The sequence below is a fragment of the Stenella coeruleoalba genome, assembly GCF_951394435.1.
Source record: "Stenella coeruleoalba genome assembly, chromosome: 10".
In the NCBI taxonomy this organism is placed as follows: domain Eukaryota; kingdom Metazoa; phylum Chordata; class Mammalia; order Artiodactyla; family Delphinidae; genus Stenella; species Stenella coeruleoalba.
This window is the reverse complement of record NC_137156.1, coordinates 100,307,832-100,333,923: the sequence shown is the minus strand read 5'-3', so window position 1 is coordinate 100,333,923 and position 26,092 is coordinate 100,307,832. Positions and strand designations below refer to the sequence as shown.

Genomic DNA, 26,092 nt, shown 5'->3' with positions numbered 1-26,092 from the left:
TATAAAATGAGCACAACCACGGTGAGCCCTGATAGAGTTGTGGTGAGGCATATGTGAGGCACACGTGTCACGTGCTCAGATCCTTGCCTGGTAGATAGGAAGCACTTATTTGTTATTGTCTTCATCATCATCAGTATCATCTTTTTTGCTTTCTGCCGGGCCCTATGCAGGGCACAGGTGACACAGAGATGAATCAGCCATGGTCCCTACCCTGGCTGGTTAGTGATCTAGTGGAAGAGACTCACCCTGGGTGTGTCAGACCCTCTGCCGGGCCCTGATTGGAGATCTGAAGGTGAACAAGGAACAGTGGCCCCGGCAGTTGTGCAACAAGGCTCCTCTCTCAAGAAGGAAGAGTCTGAAACAAGGCACAGCTGATGAAGGCTCAGGAGAGCAATGTGCCCTCTGGGCCTCCCCCAAATCCCACCCTTCTTTAGAGTTTCTTCATGCCAACTGTCTCCCATGTGGGCCAAGGCCCCTCACCTCTGTGCCTTTGCACACGGCTCCTCTGGCCCTTCCAAACTCACCCGCAGCGTTCCCTCCTTCAGGAACTTGCCCTGACTGACCCTGGTCTGATTTGGCCCCTTGGCTCCCATGGGACTACCCCCTGGGTCTACCGTGAAATTCCTTGAGGACAGGGCTGCAGATTGTTCACCACGGTATCCCCAGTGCTAGCACACAGTAGGTGTTCAATTAATGTATGAAGGTAGGGGAGAGAAGGTGTATCAGTCAGAATTGTGTTCAGCTACAAATGCCGAGAATCCTGACTATAGAGGTTTAAACAAAATGGGGTTTATTTTTCTTAAATAACAAGAAAGCAGGCAGCTGCTGTCAAGGGCTCATCAGTTCAGTGACCCTGCATTTGCTTTGGCTTTTCCTCATGGTCACAAGATGGCCACTGTAGCTCCTGCCGTCACACTCATGTTCAAGAAAGAAAGGAGAGGCAAGACACAGCACCAACACTGTTGGCCTCTTTGGTCAGGAGAAGCAAAACTCCTTCCCAGAACCCCATCAGGCTTCTCACTTCTTTTTGGCCAAAACTGAATCACATGGCCACTCCTAGCTGGGAAAACAAGTATCTACTTGATATGGAAGAACAAAATTCAGTTTTGCTCACAAGAAAGAAGTCCAGGGGTGACGGAGGGGGGAGAAGGAATAAGGGAGTCGGGGTAAGGAGGGTGGGTACTGGTTAGACAACCAGCAGAGGGCTTCATGAAAGAGGTGGTATTTGCACAGTGCCTGGAAAGTCAGATACAATTTTGGTAACCAGGAAGAATGGCATGGGTGGAAGTCTGGAGGCTTGAAAATGCTGAGTGTCACCAGGGGCTGCCACGTGACCGAGACAGCTAGAGCAGGAAAGAGGTAGAACGAGCTTGGCGAACTGTCGGCGTATTTGCTGTCAGCCAGCAGCTCTCTTGCCCCCATACAGCTCTAAGTCTCTTCCTCCACTCCACCTGAAATTCCACCGTGAGAGATGATCTCAGCCAGTGAGACATACTGGACACCTGCTATGAACAAAGAGTCCTTTTCAAAATATAAATATGCCCTGAAGGCTTGTGGTCATCAGTCATTCATACCTGGATATCGATTCATTTTATTGGCTAGTGACCTCCTAATGCTTAGCTGAATTCTGCCCTGAGAAATAGGAATTTTTATTCTAGAAAGGGGTAATGGAGCCTGGGCCCTAGGAGATGGGAGATGGGTGGGGCTGGGTCTGGACCCCGAATGTCCGGGGGTCATAGGAGGTCTGTAGAAGAGGGAACTCACACTCACCAAGACCTCCTGTGGGCAGGCACTGGCCATCTTTCTTCTCTAAGGTGCTGCCATCGCCAGTTCACAATTGAGGTAACTAGAGCTTGGAGAAGGGGCCTGTCCTGCCAAGGCCATCTCGTGCACAGGTGACGGAAGGGGGGTTGGACCCTTGTCAGTCTCACCCCAAAGCATATGCTGTCTTGTTGCCACGCCCCGTCATAATAATGATCATCATCTCAGCTGGCATTTGTTCAGCCCTTGCTCTATACCAGGCATTGTTCTGAGTGCTTTATGGATTTTAAGTCATGCCATTTTCACAACAATACTATGAGGTAAACACTATCATTGTCCCCATTTTACAGACGGGAAACCTGAGGCACATAAGAGGTTAAGTGACTGGCCCAGAATCCCACAGCTAGAAGTGTCAGATCAGATTCACAGCCAGGCAATCCAGCTCTGAGGCACAGGGAAGGATGCTGCCTTGTCAAGGTCTTGTGGTGGGTTAAGAGTAGATTCTCTACTAAAAACAAACAAAACCCCCGCAAAGTCATAGATACAGAGAAGAGATTGGTGGTTGCCAGAGATGGGGGGTTGGGGGTGGGCGAAATAGGTGAAGGGGGTCAAAAGGTACAAACTTCTAGTTACACAATAAAAAAGTCCTGGGCATGTAATGTACGGCATGGTGACTATAGTTCATAATACTGTACTGCATATTTCAAAGTTGCTAAGAGAACAGACCTTAAAAGTTGTCATCACAAGAAAAAAAATTTTGTAACGATGTATGGTGACAGATGCCAACTAGACTACTGTGGTGATCATGTTGCAACATATACAAATATCGAATCATCATGTTGTACCCTTGAAACTAATATAATGTTATATGAGCTTTATACCTCAATAAAAATGTTTAATTAAACTTTTAAAAAAAGAGTAGATTCTCTAGACCAGTGGTTCCCAAGTAGGGGTGATTTTTGCCCCCAGGAGACATTGGGAAATGTCTGGTGACATTTTTGATTGTCACAACAACTGGGTGGGGTGTTACCTGCATCCAGTGGGGAGGCCGCTAAACACCTTACAATGCACACACCGGCAAAGGATCATTGGTCCCAAACGTGGGGAGCGTTGAGGTTGGGAACCGAGGTCTAAACTTGTTAGAGAGGAGTGAATCTACCTCCTCTTGAAGTTAAGGCCTTAGTCTCAGAGCTGGGAGGAGAAGAAATGGCAGGGGGGTGCTTCAGAACGAAGCCTGCACAGCGTGGCTGAGATGCTGTAACAGAGACCGAATCCCTGGGATTACATAAGCGAGAAGCTCATTTCCTGTGCACATAAATGACCAGAGACAGGTCCATGTGCGCAGACGGCTTTGTGCGTGAGGCCTTTCGGGGCCCAGGTTCCTTTGCCTTGTTGCTCAGGGATTCCCTGGGGTGTTGGCTCAGTTTGCGTGATTGAAGTTATTCTCCACCCCATGTCTGCATTCCAGCATACAAAAAGCAGGAAAGAGGAAGTAGAAGGCACAGAAGTTTATAAGCCCAGAGCTGGGAATCGGTTGTTAAACACAACCATTATTAAATTAAATTCTATAAATGTATAAATAACTAATTTATGTTAAAAAAAGGTTAATAAGTACTCAAAATGTATCACTTCCTAATTTATTTTGCTACATTCTGCCCATTACCTAGGCCCTTGAGATTTTCACATCTGTTTTATCTGTATTGTGGAATCACTGCGTAATGCTGTGTTCCACTGTCCATGCCTTCCCAACTTTTTTTTTTTTTTTTTGGCGGTATGCGGGCCTCTCGCTGTTGTGGCCTCTCCCGTCGCGGAGCACAGGCTCCAGACACGCAGGCTCAGCGGCCATGGCTTACGGGCCCAGCCGCTCTGCGGCATGTGGGATCTTCCTGGACCGGGGCACGAACCCATGTCCCCTGCATCGGCAGGCGGACTCTCAACCACTGCGCCACCAGGGAAGCCCAGCCTTCCCAACTTTGCAGTCCATGGCATCACAGTGGTATCAGTCACAGAGATCAGTAAACTCTACAAATTAGAGCTTGAATGTTTGCTTTGTCGATTGTCTAAATTTAAGAAAGTGATCAAGCAAATGTTAATAATGGAGATTAAACCTCAAACCTGTAGGCATTGCATTACACCTGTTGCCATTACACTGTGAATAACACAAAAAGTTGAGAAAGTATTCTTCCAGAATCTGTAAAATATGATTCGATTCAGCAAAGATGTTGCTTATATCACTGACAAACTGTGATGACAAAGGCATTTGTTGTTTGCCTTTCATCTTACTTGTTAACATGAAAGAAGTTATCAGCCAACATTCACGTTGGCAGTGCTCTTGTTCATCCATGATGTGAGCAGCCTCTTTTCTGAATTTGGTAGTGATTGAGCATTTATTTGTAGTTTGATTTTGTGACACTATTTTTTTTTTTAATTTATTTTAAAGAAGATGTTGGGGATAGGAGTTTATTAATTAATTGATTTATTTTTGCTGTGTTGGGTCTTCGTTTCTGTGCGAGGGCTTTCTCTAGTTGTGGCAAGCGGGGGCCACTCTTCATCGCGGTGCGCGGGCCTCTCACTATCGCGGCCTCTCTTGCTGCGGAGCACAAGCTCCAGACGCGCAGGCTCAGTAGTTGTGGCTCGCAGGCCTAGTTGCTCCGTGGCATGTGGGATCCTCCCAGACCAGGGCTCGAACCTGTGTCCCCTGCATTGGCAGGCAGATTCTCAACCACTGTGCCACCAGGGAAGCCCTTGTGACACTATTGTTGGTGATAGATTTGTAAAAACTGATAGTATATTTTGCAAGAAATTCCAAGTCACACTGAAGCTAGAGGTGTATGAAATTCACAATAAAGAGGACTGTATTTTTATTTTTTGTAACTCTGTGCTATACATTCTTTTTAAAATTTTATTTATTATTTTTTACTGAAGTATAGTTGATTTACAATGTTTCAGGTGTACAGCAAAGTGATTCAGTTATACATATACATATATAAGTATTCTTTTTCAGATTCTTTTCTATTATAGGTTATTACAAGATATTGAATATAGTTCCCTGTGCTAATCGTTAGGTCCTTGTTGTTTATCTATTTTATGTATAGTGGTGTGTATCTGTTAATCCCAAATTCCTAATTTATCCCCCCATACATTCTTTACATCAGTAAAATTTACAGCAGACATATCTGTGTGTGTGTATACTTTTTCCCCCAGAACCCTAGAACATCTTGTCAGCTCACCACCACGCAGATCCCCTTCATTCACGGTCTGGTGGCAGGAATATGAGTCACATGGTCCCAAGGCCACGCCTAGCTTCAAGGGATGCTGGGAAATACAGTCTCTAGCTGGGGGCCATGTGCCCAGCTAAAATCAAGGCAGCCCAACCATGGCAGCCCCGTGTATTTTCCCCAGAGGAGAGCACCAGCTCACTGGGGTTAGCCGTTTAGATTTTCCAGGGCCACACTTATGGCCTTCTCATGGCCTCATCTGAAGGCCGGCTTCGAGTTACCACTAGCTCCCACTCAGAATTTCAGGAAAGCACAGAGTATGGTGTCCTGAGGGGACAGATTCCCAAACCTCATGCTGCACCTTCAAGTGCCTGCTTCCTGCCCTTGCTTTACCGTTTGCATCTGTAATCCTGACAGCCATACCAGCAGGGCTTGACTTTGAGCAGTTTTGTGCTCCACACCAGTGTTTGGGGTACATTAAACAGAACGTGGGTTCTGGAGTCCCAATTCATGCAAAATCTCTTCATCTCTTTGAGCCTCAGTTTCCTCCTCTGTAAAATGAGGATGATAAAATTTACCTTGCTTGGGCTTCCCTTGTGGCGCAGTGGTTGGGAGTCCGCCTGCCGATGCAGGGGACACGGGTTCGTGCCCCGGTCCGGGAGGATCCTACATGCCGCGGAGCGGCTGGGCCCATGAACCATGGCCGCTGAGCCTGCGCGTCCGGAGCCTGTGCTCCACAGCGGGAGAGGCGACAGCAGTGAGAGGCCTGCGTACCGCAAAAAAAAAAAAAAAAAAAAATTTACCTTGCAGGGTTATTGTAAGAGTCAAGTGAAACAATCTTTGGGGAAGTTTTGTTGTCTAGAAACTACAATTCAGGTGTGAAGTAATTAATTCCAATTCCTAACCGACTGGTTTGTGATCAGGCTCAGATGGAATTACAGACACATAAGCCCTTTGTAAAACTGTTAAGTACTGTACTGATATAAAGTGGTATATTACATTTTTAAGTAATGAAAAATTATTGGTTGTTTTATTATAACAAAAGAAATACTGACATAGAAAACAAACTTACAGTTAGTTACCGAAGGGGAAATGGGGGGAGAGATAAATTAGGAGTATGGGATTAACAGATGCACACCACCATATATAAAATAGATAAATAACAAGGATTTACTGTATAGCACAGAGAACTATACTCAATATCTTGTAATAAACTATAGTGGAAAAAGAAAAAACAAGGAAAAGAAAAAAAGCAATACTGCTAAAAATTTAGAAAAGGCAAAGTAAAAATACCCATAATGCTACCACTCAGAGATCTAACTACTGTTTATATTTTGTTATAGCTCCAACAATTATTAACTCGTGGTCGTGTTTGTTATATTTGGACCCCCACCTACGCCCTCCAACTCTCTTATTCAAATAATCAGATTATTTTGAAGCATGTCCTAGACATCATATAATTTCATCATAAACATTGCAGTATTTATCTCTAAATTTAAGAATACTTTAAATAAATATAACTTCAATATAAATATCACACCTAAAAAAATAAGTTCTCTAATGGAGGATGTTGATAACAGGGGAGGCTATGCACGTTTAGGAGCAGGGGATATATGGGCAACCTTTGTACCTTCCACTCAATTTTTTTTTTTTTTTTTTACCTTCCACTCAATCTTGCTGTGAACCTAGGGCTGCTGTAAAAACTGAAGTCTCTTTTTTAAAAAATAAGCTCTTAATAGTATCAAAAGGTGATCATTATTCAAATTTCCCTAATTGTGTATTTCTTTTTTCATAAATTGTTCTTGTACCTTTGAATATTGGTTGTTTATATTTTTCTTATTTATTTGCCAAGCTCTTTATATATTAAACATATTAACTAAGGTAATATTAATTACTATTGTTCTTCCAACAGGGGAGGCCATGGAGACTTCAGGATCACTTCAGGACCACAGTCGAGTCCACGGAGAATCAGAAGATCTAGACCGTATGTTTGCTCTCTCTGCCCTCTGGGCAAAGCCGCACGGGAGGTGAAGTCCAGCAGTAGGTGGAACAGAAGACCCTGCTCAGCTCATGCGGCACAATGAATGGCCCAAGTTACGGTCAAAACCTCTAGAGAAGTAGTGACTTTACACACATGCACATGTGTGTGCTTGGTCCAGTCTGTCCCCCAGTACTCTAGCTGTGTGGACCCTCAGTTGCTCCCCAAATCTCAGAGGCTCTGGGGGCTTGGACTTGCACTAGGGAGTGTCCTCAGAAGGTGGGAAGCGTCCTGCATGGCCCCAGAATGGGGAATGGGAAGGTTTAGGGCTTGATCGGATCCCACCTGCCCTGTAATTTACAGAGAATTTTAAATTGGCAACTGCTCTACACAGTGTAGTGGTCTCTTGGGAAGGATAGAGGGCTTAGAAGCCCCTCTCTGGGCTCCACATTCAGAGAAAAGTCTGCCTTTGGCCTTCCTAGAGCCTCTGGGGCCTCTGAGATCCCTGGTCTCCTGTACCTCCCATTGGCCCTAGGGGTTTGGGAAGAGTGTCCCAGTGAATCCAGCCACTCCTTGCTCCCCACATCCAAGTAGACCCCTGGGGAGGCCTGGGTGGTCTCTGGGGTGGGAAGGGCAGGAAACGCTCATCCTTGCCTATGTGTGCCTCCCAGATGGAGAGACGGATTTCCACAAGCAAGACGAGGAGGCTGAGCTCTATTCTCAAGACCAAGATGAGAGCGGCAAGTCTTCCTCCTCTTCATCCTCCTCCTCAGGTAAAGCAATGATTTCATTAAATAAATCTATATTAAGATATTAAAGACAAGCATTTACATGGAAAAACCAATCTCCTGGACTTCCCTGGTGGCGCAGTGGTTAAGAATCCGCCTGCCAATGCAGGGGACACGGGTTCAAGCCCTCGTCTGGGAAGATCCCACATGCCGTGGAGCAACTAAGCCCGCGAGCTACAACTACTGAGCCCGTGTGCCACAACTACTGAAGCCCACACGCCTAGAGATTGTGCTCCGCAACAAGAGAAGCCACCGCAATGAGAAGCCTGCACACCGCAACGAAGAGTAGACCCCGCTCACCGCAGCTAGAGAAAGCCCGCACACAGCAACAAAAAGCCAACGCAGCCAAAAAAATAAATTAAAAAAAAAGAAAAAAATTAACAAAAAGAGAAAAGAAGAAAAACCAGTCTCCTGAACCTCCCACCTCGGTACTACAGCTCTCTTTTTCCATGTTCCGTTCCAGAGCCTGCCTCTCTGTACATGTAGCTTGTACACAGTTATAACTACCATAGAGGGACTTCCCTGGTGGTCCAGTGGTTTAGAATCCACGCTTCCACTGCAGGGGGCACGTGTTCGATGCCTGGTCAGGGAACTAAGATCCCATACGCCACGTGGTGTGGCCAAAAAAAAAGAACCCAAAAAATTACCATATAGACAATTTTGTCCTTGGTTTACAATTTTTTTTGCTATCTTATCCTAAGCATTTTGCCATGTTATTCCATAATATCTTAGCGGCTATTTTTCATGTTTCCCAAGTAGCCCCTCAAAGTGACTGCGTCTCATGTAAAGGAACGTTTAAGTTTTGTAGGAGCACTTTGGAATCAGGGGCAGTGCATGTGTCCATTCAAGCAGCCTGCAGGTTCATACCCTTTCTTTGCCACTAACTAGCTAAGCGTCCTTGGGTAAATTGCTTAACCCTGTATGCCCTGGAGTCCTCATGCATAAGATGGGAATGATAACAAAAGTTATCTCATAGGATACCTGTGAGGATTACATTCTACACGTGCAAAGGCTTAGCACCTATCAGATAGTAATAGCTCTAAAAATAACTGCTATTGTTAAGATTTTCCCCCTTCCCCACCCCAGTTTGGCCTGCTCAAGAGCATCCTTGCACAAAAGCCTTTACTTTTTGAATTTTTCATACAAATCAAGTCCTACATATCTACTCCCACAAGCACTTTAATGGGTTTAGAGGGATGAGCATCTCTAATTGGACTTTGATTACAAATTGCCACATTATTCTCTGAAAAGAAGCAGGATGTCTCTCTACTTTTATTCTTTTAACTCAAAAGGTAAGGCTGAATTTATAGCGGCAGCAACATCACAGCTAGCATTTATTGAGCACTTACTTTGTGCCAGGTAGCGTTCCAAGCACTTTATGTGGAATAACTCAGTTAATTCTCATAGCAACCCATGAGGAAGGCATTGTTGTTATTCCCATTTTACAGGTGAGGAAACCGAGGCCAGTGAGGTTTAGTTCTAGAAGAGCTTCCAGAGGCAGGAGGGCTACAACACGGGATTCTGTCCCTTTGTTTGTCTTCCGTAGGTGGGAAGGGACGTTCTGTCTTCTGATTCTGATTGACCCTCAGGGGTTGCTGCTCCCCCACAAATGTTCTCCCCCAAGTGTGGCCATAAGTTCCTTCCTTCTGGTCTCCAGAGTACATACACATGGGACTGGGCGTAGTTAACAAAACTGAACACTTAAAAGAAAGCAGCAGGAAAATAAACATGGAGTCCTAGAAGCATTGAGACAGACTGACATTCAGGATCCTGGTCTCTGGTCCTACCCTGGTTGGCCTGCTGCTGGAACTCAGACCCTGCCCATTCTTCAGGCTCAGATGGTGACCATTAGTCCTTGGGCCCCAAGCCTGGGTGCCTCCCAGCAGCCCCCCACCTTCCTCCACGTTAGGGCCCTAACTCAGAGTCTGGCATGCAGCACCACTCTCCCTACATACCTTTTTGTTCTTTTTTTTGTTTTTGTTTTTGTTTTTTGCGGTACGCGGGCCTCTCACTGTTGCGGCCTCTCCCATTGTGGAGCACAGGCTCCAGACGCGCAAGCTCAGCAGCCATGGCTCACGGGCCCAGCCGCTCCGCGGCATGTGTGATCTTCCCGGACTGGGGCACGAATCCGTGTCCCCTGCATCGGCAGGCGGACTCTCAACCACTGCACCACCAGGGAAGCCCAGCTTTTTGTTCTTAACGTATCCTGTTTGGGTTTTTTAAAATATTTATTTATTTGGTTATGCTGGATCTTAGTTGTGGCTCGTGGGCTCCTTAGTTGAGGCTTGCCGGCTCCTTAGTTGTGGCATGTGAACTCTTAGTCACGACATGCACGTGGGATCTAGTTCCCTGACCAGGGATCGAACCCGGGCACCCCTCATTGGGAGCACGGAGTCCCAACCACTGCGCCACTAGGGAAGTCCCTATCCTGTTATTTTTAAATTAAAACGTTTTTTCATTATGAAAGATTACACATGGGCACATTGTAGAAAATATGGAACATACAAAGAAGTAGAAAGAAGGAAAAAAATCATCCTTTGCTCTGTTAGATAACCACTAAACACATATTAGTGTATCTCCTTACAGTTATTCAATAAATATTTATTGAGCATCAACTATGTGCCAGGCTCAGTGATGGATACTCGGGACACCAGAAACAAACGTGATTTTTTCTGCCAGAGTTAATTTTTTAAACAATTGAATTAGACAGAACACAGAAAAATTATCCTCATTCTTGACAGCATACAATTCTACAATACCTTTTATTAAAAATTATATATTATGCATAGGGAACTATATTCAGTATCCTGTAATAAACCATAATGGAAAAGGAAAAAATCAATCCTTGAACAAGTTTTAAAAATTATATCTTATGGGGCTTCCCTGGTGGCGCAGTGGTTGAGAGTCCGCCTGCTGATGCAGGGGATGCGGGTTCGTGCCCCAGTCCGGGAAGATCCCACATGCCGCAGAGCAGCTGGGCCCGTGAGCCATGGCCGCTGAGCCTGTGCGTCCGGAGCCTGTGCTCCACAATGGGAGAGGCCACAACAGTGAGAGGCCCGCGTACAGAAAAAAAAAAAAAAAAAAAATTATGAATATATCATGGAGAAAGCTAAAATAATATTGATGTGAATGTTAATAGAGATTGTCCCTGTTGGATAGAATTTGGAGTAATTTTTGCTTTCTTATTTTCTGTATTGTTTGATATTTTGCAAAATATGATGAAAAAGCCTTTTGGGGGCATTGATTGATATTTGTAAAATACAGAAAAGAAGAAAATAGAAGCCACTCAAAATGCCATCTCTTGAGATAAATACCACTGTTGTTATCTTGATGTACTTCCTGATACCTCTTTTTCTGTACCAGTTGAGATCACATACGCACTGATTTTTTTTTTTTCTGCACTGATTTTTAAGCACAGTTAACTTGGTTTCCTATAATTAAAAAATTTATCCATGATAGACCAGGAGGTCCCCAAGCCCGCTGAGGAACATCGGGATTGCTGGGGCCCTCTTGGTCATCCTGAGGAAAAGGGAATCCTCTGGACCTGAAGCTAGAAACTCCTAGGCCTGAATCCCCAGAATGCTGACCAATCCAAGAGTGCCAACAACGCGGTCATTCTTCAAGGCTTTAATCAAACTCCTGCTGCAGGCGGGGCAGCCTTAGGACAGTGATACCCAGGCCTCGTCCTTCAGGAGCTCAAGGTGGTTGGAGGGATGAGCACCACCAGGGACCCTCATGCCCACTGTGTCAAGCACAGACAGTTGATGCTATAGAAACCCCAGAGGAGGGTGGGCAAGATGCGTGTGAGCTGGGGCAGCTGGAAAAGCCCTTCTACAGGAGGTGTGACATCAGCTTAAGCTTCAGGATAAGGGAGCAAGTGGGAAGGGCATTCCAGGTGGGAGACAGAGCACGAGCAAACCCAGAGTCAGCGTGGTGTTGGTGGCATCACAGAGTTGATGCAGCACCCATACTGGGCAGTAGGGAGAGCACCTCAGTAACACGATACTTCACAGGACCTTGTCTTATCTTAGTGAAAGCCGTATTGAACATAGTAAGTGATTTGTCTGAGGTCACACAGAAAGTTCATGGCAGTTCCTGTCCCCTAACCCTCAAAGCAGAATTCTTCCCCCAGACCACACTCCTCACATAAACTAAATTTTGAGAACCGACACCAGAATGAGGTATTCCAGGCTCGATCCAGGCTGAGGTTCTCCCACAGCTTGTGTTTGTTCCCTGCAAAGAGCAGCAATGAGGACTAGCCCCCCTGAGTAACTGGAAAACGTTGGCAGAGACGGGGGCTGGTCTCCCCTGCAGGGGCAGCTCGCCCAGTAGGCAGTAGGCCTCACCATTTCTCCTTTGCCCACTTGGCTGATGGTTGAATTTCTCAGTGGGCCTGAGCATGTCCGTGTGAAGATTTTTTTTTTAAATAAATAAATACATTTATTTATTTATTTATTTTTGGCTGCGTTGGGTCTTCGTTGCTGCGCTCGGGCTTTCCCTAGTTGTGGCGAGCGAGGGCTACTCTTCATTGCGGTGCACGGGCTCTAGGTGTGAGGGCTTCAGTAGTTGTGGCACATGCGCTCAATTGTTGTGGCTCACAGCCTCTAGAGCACAGACTCAGTAGTTGTGGCGCATGGGCTTAGTTGCTGTGTGGCGTGTGAGATCTTCCTGGACCAGGGCTTGAACCCGTGTCCCCTGCATTGGCAGGCAGATTCTTAACCACTGCACCACCAGGGAAGTCCCCCGTGTGAAAATTTGTTCCTTGCAGTGTTATTTATAGTAGGGCAACAATAGAGGCAACCTAACGTCCAACAACAGCAACATAGAGCAGTGATGCTACACCCTGTCCTGGTCAGAGCTCTGGTCTTCATACATCTCTAAAGTGAAAAAGAGAAATTCAAATCATAGAATTCGTTTGATCTCATATACACTTTGTAAAAATTCACACATACATGATTGTAAACAAGACTGGAAGGAAAAATATCAAAATGTTAATAGTGGTTATCTCTGGATGGTTAAATTATGGGTGATTTTCATTTGCTTGTTTTTTTTTTGAATTGACTTATACCATAGATACTTTACAATAATCTTTTTTATCTTTATAACCAGAAGAATATAATTTTGTTTTTTTAAAAGAAAACTTTAATAAATGTTAGCCTAAATTCATTGTGGGAAGAAAAGAACTTGGGGGAAAGAGCCTGGATTAATGCCTAGTACAGATCCTGGCACACATAAGGTGTTTAATAAATGCTCTCATGACTCTGGAGCTGAGCTCTGGGTTCTATTTTTGGAGATAAAAATGATTAGAAGTGCAGGCCTTGGTGACAGACCTGGGTTTGAACCCTGGAATTTCTGCTTCCTGACTGTGTGACTTTCAGCGAATAACTTAACTTTTGTGAGCCTCAGTTTCCTTATCTGTAAAATGGGGAGAGAGAGACATTAATACCTTCTTCACAGCATTTCCAAGAGGATCAAGTGAAATATTAACTATAAATTACTTAGTTCAGTGTTGGTACATAGTAAGTGCTCAAAAAATGGCGACTCTTATTACTGACTTTGAACGAGGCCCAGGTCCTCTCAGGCCCCCAGTTCTTCTTCAATCAGCTGAACACAGTCACCTCGGGGCGTGTGAGGGATGTCAGACAGAGCAGCAGGAATGCTCTTGTACAGCTGTCTTGCCTCTTGAAGAGCGCCCACCTCACCCCCAGCGCAAAGACTATGTTACTTTTTAAGGCTTCCGACACCAGGAGAGGGAAGCCACTCTGGGGTGCTGTAACTGTGGGGAGCTGACTAACAGGCTTTGTCTACACCCAGGTGCTGAGCATGGGGAGCCTGACGTTTTGAAGGATGCGCTTCAACTCTATGAAGGTGATTGTCCAGTGGCTTTGGGGAAAACAGAATTAAACAAAGGACATGAAGGCTTAGGACCTTTTTGGGAGGAAACAAGGTGATGAGGGTGTTTCATGAGCTCAAAGTCCTGGGCAGATATAGGAGGTGTGGCAAGGTGAGTGGTTATAACATGGGCAGATGGAGGTGGGGGCAGGCATTTTCTGCCACAGTCAGACTGTCTTGGAATCTCTTCTGATCTATAACCCTGACTTGCAGGTTGACTGTGACCAGTCACCCAACCTTTCTGGGCCTCAGCTTTCCAACCAGCAAGATGGAACTTAATCAGTACCCTCTCTCTTGGAATACTGGGTTGTTTAAGCATGCAAGGGAAAATTAAGGACCTGATTTCTACAAAACTCAAATTACGGAGTAATTGTCTCTAAGCATCGTGATTTTTACAGCGAGCAGATATAAATATTATGGCACTTTGCTTGGTAGCACTTTGATGAAATGGAGGAATTTGTAGGAATGAACCAGTTTGCCAAAAAGCCTCATAAATGAACACTGCCAGATAAGAAAACCTGTTTAACTTTGTTTAATCCAACATTTACATAATCCGCCTAGTCTCCTAATGCCAGATAATAACCCAAGAAATACAACTGGAAACACATATACATTCAAAGAAATGGAAATGAAATATCTTAATATTCTGCATCAAGGTATTACCAGTGGCTGCCACTGGGTGGTAGCATTGTGAGTAATCGTCATACTATTTTCTTTCATCTGAATTTTCTGATTTTCTTTTTCTTTTTTTTTTTAAACAAAAACAGGTACTATCTAATTTTTTAAAATGTTGTTAATTAAGTAGTGTAAGAAAGTTTTCACTGAGTGTAAAATGAGAGAGAAACTGTTACATATACATACATTTTAAATGTTTTTTTCTCATCAAAAAGTAAGTCATGTTCACTGTAGAAAACGTAGATATCGTCACGTATTTGTGAATTAATTCCCCCAAGTAATGAATTCCCCGCCCCGCCTCCCCCTTCCCGACACACCAGAGGCACTTGGTAATTATGCTGCCGGAGTCTCATTTCATGCCGTTCTTGGTTTGCCTTCTGTACCCTTGGTGCTGGCCTCTCTGGTCACTTGCAGACACTGGCTCCTGTTTGCACATTAGCCTAAAGACAGTTCAGCATACTGAGTGTTTATTGCCATGAGCTGAGTGCCCCCTTCAGGTGTTCGTGTCCTGGGGCTGATCTGGAGGGCGGAAGTGTACAGAGTGGGGACTCCGGCCTCCCCTTGAGGGGAAGAAGGTGACAGGCTAGGAGAGAAGTCACTGGGAATAGAGTAGGCGCCAAGAACCAGAGGGTGGGGACTTCCCTGGTGGTTCAGTGGGAAACACTCCGCGTTCCCAATGCAGGGGGCCCGGGTTCGATCCCTGGTTGGGGAACTAGATCCCTCATGTATGCCACAGCTAAGAGTCTGCATGCCACAACTAAAGTTCCTGCGTGCCACAACTAAGACCCAGCACAGCCTAAGTAAATAAATATTAAAAAAAAAAAAAAAGAACCAGAGTGTGAATGAGGTGGGAGGGCTACCCAGGCCAGATTAAAGGGAAGGCTGTACCTCAGGGCACGTATAGGGCTCGATTCACCCTAGGCAGCCCAGACAGGAGCTCCACACTGGGGTCAGGGGCCAAGGCCTCCATGGTACAACCCAGCTTGGCTTCCACAAGCTCAGGGCCTGGTGGGGCTGGAGCCACGTGGCTAAGTGTCCTCACCTGCATCTGGATAGGAATGAACAGGCACAGATTGCAAACTGGTGGCCTGTGTGTACAGATGTATATCATCTGGCTCACAGAGTATCTTTATTATTATTATTGTTCTTAATATATTTCATCACGTCTACAACTAACAGTTTTTCACATCTGGAGATCTGTGAAATCAGGGTGCCTCTTAAAATCACTGGCAACTTGCGGTTATAATTGGCAGTAGTTTTCCTTCCATAAAATGACGTCATTCTCACAAACCATGATATCTTTGATTCGATGGAATATGAATTGCCAGCTTTTTTTATAGTCAAGAAGTTTATATAAAAACCTGGATTTCTGGCTTCTCGTGGGAAATTAGAAGACCTGTAACATGGGGCAGGCATTGCTGCGGCAGCTTTCGGGGACTGCGGGGTGGTGCCTGCCCCTTTAGATGAAAGAGGAACCCTCCAGTTTGCTCCAGTGCTCCCTGCAGATCAATGGGAAGTCTCTCTGCAGTGTAACTTCTCCCCACCCAGAGGATATGAATATGCAGTCACTGATTTCCCTTCTGTGCAGGTGCCCCCGGGGAGGTGGTGCCGTCTGAGGAATCAGGTGAGTGTCTTTTAGGGGAGAGGGGTCGTTGGTACTGGTGTTGAACGAGGTCTGGGCACCGTCTTTCCCCCAAAAGAGGCAGGTGCTATCAGGTGCACGGCTGTGAGAGATGGGACTCCCAGTCTGCTTGGGGCCTGGGGCTCTGACCCGGGCTCAGCAAGCAGGCGGGGCTGGCTGTGGCATGAGACAGGGGGCCAGTGGAGGTTAGAAACGGGGTCCAGGCAAGAACAAAGGGATTATTAATAACAATCTATAGATAGAAAGATCCCCTGGGGGCTGGAGAATTCAACAGGGGCGTTTTCAGAAGTCACCTGTGGCACTCGTTAAGGACCCAAGCTGGCCTGGGCACTAATGTTGAGTTTCTAATTTCCAGGACTCCGAAGGAGAGGCTCTAATCCAGAGAGTGGTAAATATGCAAGCTCCAAGAGGGGAGTGGGAGGCGGCCTGGATTCCAGGGGCTGGGACAGGACCACAGGCAGCCTGGGGGGGAAGGAGATCAGTCCCAGCAGCAATGCCGTCACCAGCCAGAGTGTCACCGTGATCCAGGAAAGGGGCCTCCGGGCTCAGGTGACATGGATCAGAACAGACACAGGCCTGTGGAGGAAGAGGGCATCAGTGGAGGTCCAAGGACAGCCACCCCACCTTCAAGCTTTGCCCTGACCGGTCCTGCAGTGAGTGCCCTCTGACCCAGGAAATAGAACCTGGGAGAGCCATTCTCAGTGAGGCAGGGGAGCGAGAATCCCACCAGCTATACCGTGTCAGAGTTAAACCGTCGTCTCTCTCTTGTTCCCAAGGAGAAGTGGAGCCCTCTCAGTTAAGAAGACTAAATATAAAGAAGGATGGTAAGGAAATTGGGGTTCTAGGGCTGCTGCTTTTGTCTGGTCCAGATTTCTCTGGGTAGAAAGTCAGCTGGTGGCCTGGAACGACAGTAATCATGGCCCACCTCTGCTGCGGGCCCTGCAGTTTGCAAAATCCTCAGCTTAGAATCACCTTGAGAAGGTGGTACAATGATTCCTGTTTTGCAGATATAGAAACTGAGGCTCAAGGACGGGGAGTGGTCTTACAGCTAGTGAGTGACACGACTTGGGCTTGGATCCTGGTCCTGTGCTCTTTCTGCTGTACGCGGAGTCACTAGCATGATAAACGCCCTCCAGGCCTTATGGCCATAATGGGGAGCTGGGAACAGGCTGGGCCGAGGAAGCTGTGAGGTTAGATTAGACTGGACTCTAGGGAAGGAGTGATGAGAACCGGAGGGACTGCCTCGACTCCAGGCCTGGAATCGTGGGGGCTTCAGGGAGGAGGGTAAGGGTGGGAAGGGAGACCATGTTTTTTGGGGGGGTTTTGGGCGGTTTTTTTGGCCGCATTGTGAGGCATGTGGAATCTTCTTAGTTTGCCGACCAGGAATTGAACTCGGGCCCCAGCAGTGAAAGCCTGGAATCCTAACCACTATGCCACCAGGGAACTCCCGAGAGCATAGTTTTTGTTTTGTTTTGTTTTTTATATATAAATTTATTTATTTATTTTTGGCTGCGTTGGGTATTCGCGTGCAGGCTTTCTCTAATTGTGGCGAGAGGGGACTCCTCTTCGTTGCGGTGTGTGGGCTTCTCATTGCAGTGGTTTCTCTTGTTGCAGAGCATGGGCTCTAGAGTGCAGGCTCAGTAGTTGCGGCGTGCGGGCTTAGCTGCCCCGCGGCATGTGGGATCTTAGTTCCCCGACCAGGGATCGAACCCACATCCCCTGCATAGGCAGGTGGATTCTTTACCACGGGACCACCAGGGAAGCCCTCTAGAAATATTTTGAGTTGTTCAAAAGCCCGCCTATAGGGAGTGGGAGACCTGTGTCCGAGCCCCTGGCTCTGCCTCTATCAAGCTACATGAACCGGGATGTGCTGTCGAGCTGTCCCGGGCTATGAAGTGAGCCTCATCCCACTAAAACTGAGATTCCCAAAGCGCAGGCCATGTCCAGGTTGCTTCAGGACATGGCATTATACCCCCAAGTGAGAAGGTGACTGCCCTTTCCCCTCTCTTTCTCTGCTTGGAGCCCCCGGGCCTTTAGTGCCACCCTGACCCTTGCTCACTGCCCTCCGGACACAGAAATCAGGACCGTACGCAGAGCTGTCTGCAGGCAGCGGCGCGTAGACCTTCACCGTCTTGCTTTATGGGCCTTGCGTTTGTTCTTAAGACATGGAATCCTAGTTTTCCACTTAGTGTTGTAACATGAAGTTTCCTTTTCAAGTAAATCTATTTAAGGAAAAATAAGAATCTGCTTAAAGAAAAACTTTAAGTAAATAGTACAAGTAGTCCTTGGGTAGCAAGAAATTGTGAAGGTCATAAGCAGTGCTACGTAGCAAGGGCAAAACCCACAAAGGTGGTGTGTGGATGGCTGAAATCAGAAAAAACAGACAAGGGTGATCCCCTAGGTCCCTCTTGGCTCCAATACACCTTGGAGTCCTTATCCTGGCCTGATCTCTTCAGCCCCCAAAACTTCTAGTTCCCTAAAACTTGAAGTTCTCTTCCCAGAAATTCACTTACCCTGCCCTCACCTGGTTGAACCCTTCACTGTACTGGGTCTGTGCCTTGGTCCCACCTTCTTACCTGTCTCATGGCACGTGAATGTGCGCACGCACACGCGCGCGCGCATACACACACACACACACACACACACAAAATCTTCCCTTTCATCCAGCTCCTACTGCCTTGGCTATCTTTAAGGCTTACCTCAAACTCTCTTTCTTCCATTAATCCCTGCCCCAGATATGGTGAGTCCTGAATGCTTATGACATCTTACAACTGCATCCAATTCCACAGTGTGGGGACCTTATAATGTATTTACCATTCCCCACTTGATAGATGTTTAGGTTATTTCTAATTTTTTGCTCTTTCAAACTAAGCTGCCTTAGCCATCCAGCCCTCTGTTTGGCCTTACATTTCTCTGCAGTCTCTCTCTTTTTAAAAACATTTGTATTTTCTAAGTATTTACTCATAAGAAAATGGGGGAAAGATCAGGGAGAAATTCTCTGCTAGGAATTCATTTTGCATTTCTGAAGATTTGGGTGAGGAAAGAGTTTTCACCCCCACTCTGTCACATCTCTGAACAGACCTAAGGCTGATGCTTTCTTAAACGTTAAGTCTAGTTCTGCATGACGTCTTTTTTTCCCCTAAAGGACAAATTGATATCAGAGCCAAGAATGTTCTAGAAATAATCTTTTGATTTTTCCCCGCAGAAAAAAAATAACAAAAACAAAACCAGAAATACCCTCCTCACTTCTGTTCACTTGCCTTCCACATGCCACCTGACAGCAGTGATATGTAGTCTCACTCTGCCTTTTACCATTTACAAAGGACTTTCCCCTCCAAGACCCCCATCCATCCCTCCGTCAGTGGTGTAGAGGTTGCTCTCCTTGATTTATTAATGAGAACGCTGAGGCTCAAGGGAGTCAGGACACTTGTCCAAAGTTCACAGCACATCAGTGGCCAAACTGGACTAAAGTAGGACACATTCTCAGCAGCCTCGGCCACTCAGAGAGCCTGCCTCGTTCCAGGGAACCGTCTCTGAATTGTCCTCTCTTTCTTCTTTTTCTTTCTTTTAAAAACCTTTTTGGCATCTTCCCTATCACAACCCTCTGCCTGGGTCAAGGCCCCTGTGTTCTCTCCCCTGATGACTCCCACAGCACCTGGCAAAGGGCAGGGGGGCCTCCTTCACAAACCATCCCTGAATTCCTGCCCAGGGCATGGGCCCTGCCTCCCAGCTACTCTCTCTACCTCCATTAACTACTAGGAAGAGCCTGCAATGCTGCTTCTGGGCACCAGGCCCACGGAAATGCACACACAAGGGCACAGACACATTCATATGCGGTGATGTTTGGTGCAGAAAATCAGTCCCTTCTAGCTTCCTCAATGGGAGACTAGTTACATAAATTAGGGTAAGTTTATGCCATGGAACACTATGCAGCCATCAGAAAGAACAGGGCAGGGGCTTCCCTGGTGGCGCAGTGGTTAAGAATCCGCCTGCCAGTGCAGGGGACACAGGTTCGAGCCCGATCTGGGAAGATCCCACACGCCGCGGAGCAACTAAGCCCGTGGGCCACAACTACTGAGCCCGCACACCTAGAGCCCGTGCTCCGCAACAAGAGAAGCCACCACAATGAGAAGCCCGCACACCATAACGAAGAGTAGCCCCCGCTCGCCGCAACTAGAGAAAGCCCGCGCGCAGCAACGAAGACCCAGCGCAGCCAAAAATAAATACATAAATAAATGTATATATATATAAAAAAGAACAGGGCAGATCTGTATATGCTCGGAGATAGAAAGGATGGCCCCAATCTGTCAAAGAGAGGAAAACAAACCATAGAGCAGCAGGTACACAAACCGATTCTGCTTTTGTTTGTTTTGAATGTGCATGTATATACTTGGAAAAGTTTTGTCAGTCACTGCTTGCTTTTACGGAGTTGGATCAGGAAGGGAGAAAGGAGCAATGGGAAACTTTTAAACTAGGCACGTGCATTTTTTACAATTGTATTTAGCATCATTTGACAAATAAGGCGTCAGACACCTCTGCATGCCCGGCGCCGCTTTAGATGATGGGCAAAATCCCCAACCACCATCCTACAGAGTGGGTCAGAGAATAAACACAGCAGTGAAAATCCAGCAAGTTGAGTGGTGATAAGTGTTAGAAAAATAATAAAGTGAGGTGAGGGCTGAAACAGGTGGGACTTGGGGTGCTGTTTTAGTTGGGCTGGTCAGGAGCAGCTTCTCTGAATAAAGCTCCCTTTGAGCAGAGACAGGAATATTTTAGTTAATTAAAAAGAGAGAAAGAAGCAAACAGTAATCTTCACCTCTGCCTTTACAGATGAGTTTTTCCATTTCATCCTCCTCTGCTTTGCCATTGGGGCCTTGCTGGTGTGTTATCACTATTATAAAGGTGAGTGTGTGGGGGTGGTGAGAACAGGGGGCAGAGGTCCAGACTTGCAGGCTGACCATTCTCTCCCTCGCTGCCCCTGCAGACTGGTTCATGTCCCTTGGGGTCGGGCTGCTCACCTTCGCCTCCTTGGAGACTGTTGGCATCTACTTTGGCCTGGGTAAGACCTTCGCACACAGTCTCTGGGAGGGCAGCGGCTGGGCTGGCCGCAGGGGCTCGCCAAGGGCTGGAAAGCCACGACCTAAACTTTTTATAAAGATTTCTTTATGCTTGTGTTTGCTTCCTGACCGCTTTCAAGGTCAATGTGAGGTCGTTGGCAAAACCCCATGGAAAAAATGGGCAGCTCCATAAAAATACAACAAAGACAGTTTAAAGTGGCAAACAAACAGAATCAGCCAGATACTGAAAACAGGGCAGTTAATGGAGTGAGGTACTGAATTCTCCGAGCTTCCTGGCATTGTTATTGCTGCTCGTGGTTGTTTTTAATAATAAGAACTCAATACCATTATCTAAGCTTAACCTGCAGCCTGAAATTCCACCATCAGAGCTTTGTTTGTACGGGTTAGGCCTTTGTTCAAGGGCAGGAGGGGGAGGTCTGACCCCGGATCCTTCGAGGGGACGCAGAGCTCCATCACCTTTCTCTCCTCCGTTCTTGACAGTGTACCGGATCCACAGTGTCCTGCGTGGCTTCATTCCCCTCTTCCAGAAGTTTAGGCTGATAGGTAACTTTTACATTCTTCTATGTTCACTTTCTCTCCCTGCCAGGGTCGTCTGTTGCAAATGAGGCTTAGCATAGTGGAAAGAGCACAGGGCCTGGAGTCATGGGCTTGGGTTCAAGTCCTGCCTCCTTCAATTTACCATTTCTGGGGCTCTAGAGCCTCTTCTAGCCTCAGTTTCCTCAACTGGAAAATGGGTGTAATAATACCTACAGCACAAAGGTGTTGTGAAAATCAAGTGAGGAATGGATGTAAAAGTCCTTAAGTCTGAACCATTGTAGGAAAGTGGAGGGGACCTGGGTATCCCTCATTCTCTCATAGAAGTTTGCATCTCTCCAAACAGTGTCTTCTTTGTGATTTTATTTGCCCAGCTGGGGGTGAGAGGGGGTTTCAGTTATCTTACACTTGGCTGATGAGGAAACTCATTAGTCAGTTACATTCATCAGAGAGGTAGAGTGACTTGCCCAGAATCACACAGCTAGGGTGGCTGGGCCAGGCTAAAGGAGATCCCCTTTCTTGACCAGCAGCTCTGTGTCTACCATTAAATCACAAAACTGAGACCAGGGGCTGTGTGCCTGTGTGTCATGAACTTTTGTCTCCTTTAATCCACCTCGTGCATAAAGGGGAAATTCGTTGCAATGGCTGTGGGTCATGACTGCCTTATCCCAGCTCTGAGGGGCATTTGGGCATCTGGGGTAACGGTGGGGAGGAGGCCTGGCTGCCTTCAGAATCCCATGCCATCCTGTGGGCTTTGCCTTCCAGGCTTCAGGAAGACCGACTGAGGCCAGTGCCAGGTGGGCAGCCAGGCCAGGCCCCGGTGTGACCACCACTGCATCCTTTCAGCCCACGAGGACAGAACAGCGTCCTGGGAGACACGCTGGCGGGCCAAGCTAGAGCAATAAAGAGAGCGCTTTGCCTTCCATGTGTTCTGAACATTGGCACCAGCTGGGCCAAGGTGTCCCTCGGGCAGTGTTGGCATGCAACCCAGCTGCCAGGATGGCAGGAGAGGGAGGGAGCGGGCCTGTGCCCTTCCCGGGGCCTGGATCAGCAGGAGGATCCTGGGACATCACTCCTCTCAGGAGACAGTGGGAGACCCCTGGGCCCTGCAAGGTGTAACCTGTCGGGGCTTGTGAATTCTTTCAAGTCCCCAAGCCATCCCGGGACAGACAGATGGTCCACTGCCCTGAGGCAGGGAAGTACCACGTCAGGCCCCTGGGGTGAACCTGATACAGGCGAGATTTGGGGGAACTAAATCCACAGCATCCAGGTCTTCCTATTACCTAGTGCCAGCCCTGCTGTCCTTGGACTCCATTAAGAGTCAAATAAACATTCTCTTCCCTGGACTAAAAAGAGTCAGCTAAATATTCCTTTCAGTTTCTTGAGTGTGAGAATACATTTGAGGTCTTCTTTGACCCCATCTAGTCAGAGGGGGCACCTTGTCCTACTGGACAAAGTATAAAAGGGAATAAATGCAAAAAGCCCCTCATTTTAGGTCCAAGACTTCAATTGCACAGGTTTGGAATAGGAGGCAGGGTTTTGCAAACGTTCTTGTGAAGAAGATCTGGAGCTGTTAGGTATTCTCAGCTCAACAAATACCAAAGAAGTAAGATAAGAGCACAAAAAAATCCATTGCAAACTCGGGTTGTGTTAGTGGAGGTATAGAGTCTAGACTGAAGGAGGTGATATTAGGTTCTCTCTTGTACACAGCCAGACCACGCCAGTAGAATATGTTCTAGATTCATATATCAAGAGCGACAGTGACAAACTAGAGAATACACAGAAGAAGAAACTAGAGTGGGGATGTAAAGAATAATTGAAGAAGTGACAACTCTTTGACTTGCCGAAGAAAAAAATGGGGACCTTTACTGAGCTCGTGGACTCTGAAAGACACTTTCTCAAGTGTCTGTGATTGTCCAGGTCCGTTATGTGGTTTAATTCTCACAACAGCCTTGAGATGTGTACATCATCCTCTTTTTGCAGATGGAGAAACAGAGACTCGAGGAGTTGTAGTAACTTGTCAAGTTCCCACAGCACGTCAGTGACAGAGCTGTGAGTGGAACCCAAGCCTGTGTTCTCCTGACAGAGCTTGGCTAGTGCAGTCCCCCACCCCAGGCAGAGCATCCCTGAGGCAGCTGCAGTTTATTCCCAGTATTTCCCAGATTTGGGAGTTCTCAGACTTACAGAATTGTTTTTTAATTTATTTTATTTATTTTTGGCTGGCATTGAGTCTTCGTTGCTGTGCACAGGCTTTCTCTAGTTGCGGTGAGTGGGCTTCTCATTGCGGTGGCTTCTCTTGTTATGGAGCACGGGCTTTAGGCATGCGGGCTTCAGTAGTTGTGGCACACGGGCTCGGTAGTTGTGGCTTGCGGGCCTAGTTGCTCCGCAGCATGTGGAATCTTTCCAGACCAGGGCTTGAACCCATGTCCCCTGCATTGGCAGGCAGATTCTTAACCACTGCGCCACCAGGGGAGTCCCCCAGAGTATCTTTATAAAGTGAGAAAAGGAGGGCTGCCAACTCCTTATCTTGCCAATTAAGGAAATAAAAATAGCAAAAAACATCAACTGTCAGCATCATTTTATAACAGAAAGGATAGTCCCGCATCAAAAAAGCAGGGAAATTGTCATCAGAAACAAAATGGGGCTTAAAATGAAAAATGAAGCTTTATGGAAATCTCACTATGTGTCCTTTGCCCTCAAGTCACTGTGGTCTGGTGAAAATTTTATCATTTGGAAACCGTGAGACTAAAGAACGCCTCAGGACTTTTACATTCTCTCATTTTGGGGGTTTTCCAACTCAGCTCCCACACCTCAAGGGATGAAAGGCTTGCTACCTCCCAAAGCACCTTGTACTGCAAGAATTTTTCTGCTCTGTGCTAAGACGCCTCTGTCAATGAAGCTTAAGGCCTTCTTTCAACAGAACAAATGACCCACGAGTAGGGAATGTTCCTGATAGTCATGACTATGTTATCTCAACTTTCGGCTCTCAGCTCAGCCCTGACAGCAGCACCTGGGGCCCAGCCCTCCAACTTTGTCCCTCGTTTTCAAGATTGTTTTGGCTGTTCTGGGTCCCTTGCATTTCCACACAAGTTTTAGGATCAGCTTGTCCACTTCTGCAAAGAAGCCGGTGGGAGCTCTGCTGGGATTGCATTGCACCTGAATATCAGTGTGAAGAGGATTGTGCTTCCTCTTAGTGATGTATTACCTCCTTTTACATTTTGTTAGAAAAAAAATTGCCCCAAATCCCAGAACCAAAATCCACCACAGATGGTATTTTGGTGTGTTTCCTGTGAGTCTTTTTATTGCATAAGTTCATTTATTTTTATTTTGGGCCCTTTTCTCTTTCATATATAATAAGCATTTTTCCGTTCCTACACACTCTCCCTAAGCATCATTTCCGGCCGCTGGGTATTTCATGCTTTACAGAATAATCCGTCTATACTTAGAAGATAATATCCGCAGCTAACATTTGTTCAGTACTTGTTCTGTGCTGGATGCAGAGCCAAGCACCCTGCATACACCGTGTCGTTTCATCCTCATCACAACCCTGAGAGGTAGCACCTGTCCACGATCCCCATTGTACAGACAGGAAAACGAAGACACGGAAAGTTAGTTTCTGAGGTTTGGATTTCAAGCACTTGTGTATAACTTACTTTCCTCAAAAGGGAGCCTGGAGTGCACAGATAAGATATTTATCAAATGAACAAACAGCATGCAAGGTTTCACAATAGAAACATGAACTTGCTGACTTGAGGGCAGTGTGGTTAGCTTTCCCTGTCCCAGCCTCAGTTTCCTCATCTGTACAATGGGGATCACAGCAGCGCCCACCTCACAGTGTGTGGTGAGGGTTATGTGAGGTGATTGCATTTCCGGCACAGAGTAGAGGTACTTGATTTGGGCAGAGGCACATATTAAGGCCCTCAGGGGCAGGCAGGCAAACTCAGCCCGGTGTAGAACAGTGTGGAGCAGGGAAGAGAGGGGGCCGAGGGAGCCGATCCCTGATCTAAGGGTGACTGCCTGTGAAGACGTGAGTTCGAACTGCCGCTGGTATCCTTGGGCTTTCTGGGCCCAGGTGTCAAAGGAGGGGCTCAGGTGGGTCAGGTTGTAGGGGCCCCTCATGCGCTGGGAGAGAAAGACCCCCACCTCCAGATCTCAGTGGAGGGTCTGCCTGCCCTAGTGTGCTGCCTCCCTGGGGCCCCAGCCCCCAGCACTGCCCTTGGAACCCCTCACTGCTTCTCTGCCGAGCTACAGCTCAAGGCCAGTGCCAGTGGGGTCTGGTTACACCTCAGGCGTCAGGCAGATTCCTGGAGCCCCAGTCCAACAAGTGGTCTAAAAATAAAGCATTGAATCCTGAGTCCAGGAAGGCAGGGTTGCAAAGCGGGGCGGTGGAGCAGGGCTTGGATGGGCTGGGCTTCTATCTCTGGTTGCCCTGGACACTGTGCACTGGGTTTCTGCTGTGACCACAGCAGAGGAGGACACGGGTATGAGGGTATTTCGAGGCCATCCAAGCCAGCTTGCACTGGGAG

The 26,092-nt window shown here is 46.9% G+C and overlaps 1 protein-coding gene across 3 annotated transcripts in view; it reads left to right on the top strand.

The window, feature by feature from the left end:
- The window catches only part of TMEM40 (transmembrane protein 40), a 32,992-nt gene extending 10,028 nt beyond the window's left edge, over nucleotides 1–22,964 (top strand). The window contains exons 2-11 of one of the 3 annotated variants that reach the window (XM_079933898.1): nucleotides 6,892–7,072; nucleotides 7,629–7,730; nucleotides 13,560–13,613; nucleotides 15,901–15,936; nucleotides 16,310–16,342; nucleotides 16,731–16,778; nucleotides 20,785–20,856; nucleotides 20,939–21,013; nucleotides 21,513–21,575; nucleotides 22,332–22,964. In XM_079933898.1, coding sequence (XP_079790024.1) covers nucleotides 7,060–7,072; nucleotides 7,629–7,730; nucleotides 13,560–13,613; nucleotides 15,901–15,936; nucleotides 16,310–16,342; nucleotides 16,731–16,778; nucleotides 20,785–20,856; nucleotides 20,939–21,013; nucleotides 21,513–21,575; nucleotides 22,332–22,351 — 516 coding nt within the window. In that variant the 5' untranslated portion in view covers nucleotides 6,892–7,059 and the 3' untranslated portion in view covers nucleotides 22,352–22,964. The remainder of the gene's footprint in view (nucleotides 1–6,891; nucleotides 7,073–7,628; nucleotides 7,731–13,559; nucleotides 13,614–15,900; nucleotides 15,937–16,309; nucleotides 16,343–16,730; nucleotides 16,779–20,784; nucleotides 20,857–20,938; nucleotides 21,014–21,512; nucleotides 21,576–22,331) is intronic. The other 2 variants (XM_079933897.1, XM_079933896.1) reach the window with 2 other exon arrangements.
- The last annotated feature ends 3,128 nt before the right edge of the window (nucleotides 22,965–26,092 follow it).